This window comes from Sphaeroforma arctica, assembly GCF_001186125.1.
Source record: "Sphaeroforma arctica JP610 unplaced genomic scaffold supercont1.619, whole genome shotgun sequence".
Taxonomy (NCBI): Eukaryota; class Ichthyosporea; order Ichthyophonida; genus Sphaeroforma; species Sphaeroforma arctica.
This window is the reverse complement of record NW_014039939.1, coordinates 19,515-24,686: the sequence shown is the minus strand read 5'-3', so window position 1 is coordinate 24,686 and position 5,172 is coordinate 19,515. Positions and strand designations below refer to the sequence as shown.

Genomic DNA, 5,172 nt, shown 5'->3' with positions numbered 1-5,172 from the left:
CATATACATATACATATACATATACACATATATATATTTGTAGATAAGAAAATACGCTTACATGTCATTGTTACTTTTTTTTTAACTCGTTTCGTATGGCTGATTGTTACATATTCTGTATATAATTTTGTCTATATTACCTGTACCAGTAGTCCAAATCATTCATATTAACTCTACCCTCTTGAAATACCAACCCCTTTATCAGGCGTACATGGAAGATGGCGTGTCTGCCGAAGTCCCCCCAGGATGTTTTTCCGCTCTTGCAGTTTTCTGAGCAGTTCTATGGTACCGTAGCGGTGTTGGAGCCAAGAAGTAAGGCGTTGTTTACCAATTTTCTTGTGAGGAGTGGCAAGTTGACGATGATGTTACATCTGATTGTATCAGAGGTAGAGGCAATGGTAATGGATAACAAACTTGAGCACAGCAAAAGGTGTCGGGAGCGCATCAAGCGCGTACTATACAAGCACAAGCAAGCTAGCATCGACACTGACATATTAATTAAGGGGGGCAAGGTATGATACTGGAGGCTGCGTTTGTTACACACACACACACACACACGCAAGCGGACAGTTGTAGTACTTGTACATTTAGTGCATTGTAATGTACACCGACGGATTAGTTGAGGGGTGCAGAGTTTGGTACTGGATGTTGCGTTCAGGGTTTAGGGTTTTGGGTTTAGGAGATCTCCATTGGCTGTATTATGATTCCGGTTATGAGTGTGTGAAAACACGCGCACGTGCCCATTCGAAGCGAAGGTTGCGGCACAGAGGTCTGTGTATTGTATGTACACGAGCTGCGTGTACATGTGTCGTGTGTTGTATGCTGTGTGTAGTGTTGTCATAATAGTTTGTTTCCTTTAGATTACTTTGTATAGCGTTTACGTATATAACAATGCTTTGTTCATCTGGCCCTTCTACAGGCCCTAATGCCTTGTTAAGTAGGCCCTTCTACAGGCCCTAATGCCTTGTTAAGTAGGCCTTTCTACAGGCCCTAATGCCTAGTTCATTAGGCCCTTCTCAGACAATAGCGCTTACTTTGTATAGCGAGTACTTATACACCAATCCCTTGTTCATTGTATCTATGTCCTCAGGCCCTGCTGCAGGCATTGATTGCGCGGTTGGGGAGCACGTTCAAGTGGACCTGTCTGCTCTGTGCCAAGAGTACACCCTGCACCTGCCAGTCTAGCGTAGGAGTACACGCGGACAAAGACAATGTGCGCGTGGGGATCAAGCAGTACACATCAGCGTACTCTGCGGATAACATACGCCTGCCGTTGGAGAAGGACGATGCTGCGTCGTGGATGTTGGTGTATGCGACTATAGTGTACATATTAGAGAATAACGGCAAGTACTCATTCAATGCCGAGCAGAAGACCCGGGTGTACGATATCTGCACCGAGATTGACCTGGGATTGGCCCGATATAAACTGGGCATCCGGCCCACACCCCACAAAACAGGTTACAACGTGTTCCCAATCAACCCGTTCCCAATCAATCGCATGGGCGCGTGGTTGTCCAGAAGCGCCTCCATCAGCCCCACAAAGGGCTTAGGGGAAGATAGTGTCCCCGAGTTTTCGGATTCGGACTTTCTAGGTCCAGACTCTGAGCGTGAACGCACACCCAGCAATCCAGAGCTACAGGGCATGCAGCGCAACAGAAAGGGACCAATGCCACTATACCGCTCAATGGACGGCTGATAGGTAGATAGATGGATGGATAGATAGATAGATAGGCTAGGCGAACCTACTACTAGCTTACTACTAGGCTTACTACTAGACTTACTACTAGACTCACTACTAAGTTTACTACTAGACTTACTACTAGACTTACTTAATAGACTCACTACTAAGTTTACTACTAGACCTACTACTAAACTCACTACTAGACTTACTAGTAGGGGAGGGGGCGGATTACGCAGAAGGGAAATAACGCTGTAGTTACAAACGCGCTCATTTGAAACACGGCAGCAAGTCGTGTAAAGATGGGGCAAGCAAGAGCTGTGTAGTGAGCAATCGAGCAATACACTAAAACATGCAGCCATACACAGAGGTCACACCCCGAAACCCAAGGTACAAGAACCCGAGCTATGCGAAATGGGTATAGCCTTCTAAATTAGACTGGTTATGAAATGGGTGCTTGTCTACGATAATTTAGTTGGGGAAGGCCTTGGGCGCTGATAACCTTCTAAGTTAGAAATTATCGGCAACGCAATGTCAATTCTGCAAAGAAAAATAAAGAACGACATACTGTACGTGACTTTACAGTTACAGGTCTTTTTAAACCCCAAAGAACAAGGCCCTATGCATAGCCTTGTTTCATTCAGAAGGCTATGCCTTATGCTATGCAGAATGGTCACGTGACTACAGGTCTTTTTAGGGTTTAGGGTTCTGCTGCGACGCTGTTGTGCGTGGTACAACGTGGTACACACCCACAAAACCCTTTCCCGGCCAGATTTTTAAGTAAACAATGCGATCTAAATCATAGCTTTCTAAAAAAAACATCTAAAACAGACGATATTTCAGTTGGGATTTTTTCTGTGAGGCAATACCATAGCATTTTAAAATAAACATCTGAAACGGACTATATCTCAATTAGGACTTTCCTTTTTACTATGTATTTTCAACCAGGAGCAAAATATCGGACTATTCTAACCGGTGATTTATATTAAACCCTAAAACATCATTCGCCTCACCTGTGGCTATGTACGAGGACTCGCTTATTAACCGTGCTGGTTGCTGCTATTTATCCGTTAAACGCCAAAGGCATATGCCTGCTGCCAGTCGCTCGAAACGTGACTCGCATACGACCATAGTGATACAATAGCACATATGAAATGACATTACACTTCAGTTTTATTACAGCATCAGTGTGTTCTTCCCAGGCGTCCGATAGGGATATAATATAACAAATGAAGTGATATTACACTTCTGTTTTTTACCGCGCTAGTGCGTAGTTCCTAGACGTCTGATAGGGATATAGTATAACGAATGAAATGACACTACACTTCTGTTTTATAACAGCGCTAGTGTATAGTTTCTAGACATCTGATAGGGATATAATATAACAAATGAAGTGACATTACACTTCTGTTTTATTACAGCATCAGTGTGTAGTTCCGAGACGTCTGATAGGGATATATATAACAAATGAAGTGACATTACACTTCTGTTTTATTACAGCGCTAGTGTGTAGTTCCGAGACGTCTGATAGAGATATAATATAACAAATGAAGTCTCATTACACTTCAGTTCCGAGACGTCTAATAGGGATATATTATAACAAATGAAGTGACATTACACCTATGTTTTATTACAGCGCTAGTGTGTAGTTCCTAGACGTCTGATAGGGATAAAATAGCACAACTGAAGTAATACCACACTTCTGTTTTATTGCAGCGCTAGTGTGTAGTTCCTTAGAGGTCTGAGTGGTTGAACTACCACCACGGGCTTTCCCCGTCATCCATGTTTGTATTGAACTCTCCGAAGTTCGGCATTGAGGACATTTCTATAGGACTCTGCAGGGTCGCTCATAGCCTCCTAAAATGACATCAGAAGGTTATGGGTCGCTGAGCTGCTAAAACCCTAACCCCTACAGCCAAGTCTGAATGTTCTGGCAGGTGCAGGTACGCCCAGGAAGCTTTCGCATAGTGCGATCTCCAACTCACCCATCGGTGAAGCACACTACCCTAGACCCTCTATGACCGATTAGGTTAAACCCTAAACCCTAAATCTGCATCAAGCTGACCTACAGCACTACCATTCCACCCACGCAGAGTTCACTTTACATCTCGCTATGCCGAGAGCTAAGCGGCTTCCAATGGCCCCAACTGACCCCACGCACTCACAGGGCAATGCGTCGCTGTGTGTCTGATGAGTTGTCTGTGTGGGCTGAGCGCAGTCTCGCAACGGCTGAACGGCTCACAGTGTCAGTGTCAGTGTCAGTGTCAGTGTCAGTGCCCCAGTGTCAGAGGCTCGCGCGATGTTCTGTGGAGCTGTTTGCCCGTCGCATTGGGCCATGACCGCCACAGCCCCCGAGTGCGGCCAACAAGAAAATAACATAACATGTATGGCAAATCACATGACATAGTTAGTAAATCACATGGCAGGGATGGCAAATCACGTGGCATGGATGGTGCATGGTACACGAGTCATATGAAGACAGAGAAACACACATAAACCCCGTTTATAGGACATATGAGGCATCGCACACGTAGGTGATCATTAGGTGACCGTTCCCTTACCACTTCAGCCGCAGCGCACACAGAGCCCCTCAGCTGCGCCGTGGTCAGTTGCCGTCTGTAGCTGTCAACCCACCCGCCGTATTTCACGCGCGTGTGCTGTTGTTCACAGGGTTTAGGGTTTAGCGAAGAGCTAAACCCTAAACCCTAAACTAAACTCTTCGGTGTTCCGGCTGACCTGTGTCGTCGTCTCGTTTGCGGCTGCCTTGCTCTGGGTCCTAAAAGTACAGAAATGTCCCATTGGACCTGTCTGATTTGATTTGCTGCGTAACGCTATGCCTATCGCATTGGCTGCACTCTCAGCGTTGGCCGTAGCACTCAATCGCACGACCAACCACCGCAGCCTGTGGAGACTAAGCAGCGACCACTCAGACACACTCCCATCAATGCCATCAGACCACACCACACCACCACCTCACCACTTACTAAAACTATCCCCAAACGCCTGCGTGGTTTTGACCTTCTTCTTCTTCGGTGCCTGGTCATCGGCTGTGTCACACTCCCATCGTAGCCATCACACCTCACCACACCACCACCTTACCACTTACTAAAGCTATCCCCAAACGCCTGCGTGGTTTTGACCTTCTTCTTCTTCGGTGCCTGGTCATCGGCTGTGTCGTCTGCGAGGGCTGTGGTGGGTGTGTGGGTCATGTATTTGCCCACCCCACCCTTGCCCGTGGCATTGGTGGCATTGCGATGTGCTCTGTTTTGATTGGCTGCTATTTCTTTGGCGCGACGGTCCTAAAGACAGCGAGTGGGCGATAGAGGGGAGATCAGGGGGACACAGCTGCACTGGTGGCAAGATACATAGTGATAAACGTACACACGCTATATATATATATATATATATATATATATATATATATATATATATATATATATATATATATATATATATATATATATATATATATAATAATATATATATATATATAT

General features: G+C 45.5%; 2 protein-coding genes across 2 annotated transcripts in view; one reads left to right on the top strand and one right to left on the bottom strand.

Moving 5' to 3' along the window:
- The window catches only part of SARC_07655 (hypothetical protein), a 3,474-nt gene extending 1,220 nt beyond the window's left edge, over nt 1–2,254 (top strand). Inside the window, exons 2-3 of the mRNA XM_014298399.1 lie at nt 206–512; nt 1,091–2,254. Coding sequence (XP_014153874.1) covers nt 206–512; nt 1,091–1,696 — 913 coding nt within the window. The 3' untranslated portion in view covers nt 1,697–2,254. The remainder of the gene's footprint in view (nt 1–205; nt 513–1,090) is intronic.
- A 1,033-nt stretch (nt 2,255–3,287) lies between these two features.
- Nucleotides 3,288–5,172, bottom strand: part of SARC_07654 (hypothetical protein) — a 7,428-nt gene continuing 5,543 nt past the window's right edge. Inside the window, exon 8 of the mRNA XM_014298398.1 lies at nt 3,288–4,977. Coding sequence (XP_014153873.1) covers nt 4,774–4,977 — 204 coding nt within the window. The 3' untranslated portion in view covers nt 3,288–4,773. The remainder of the gene's footprint in view (nt 4,978–5,172) is intronic.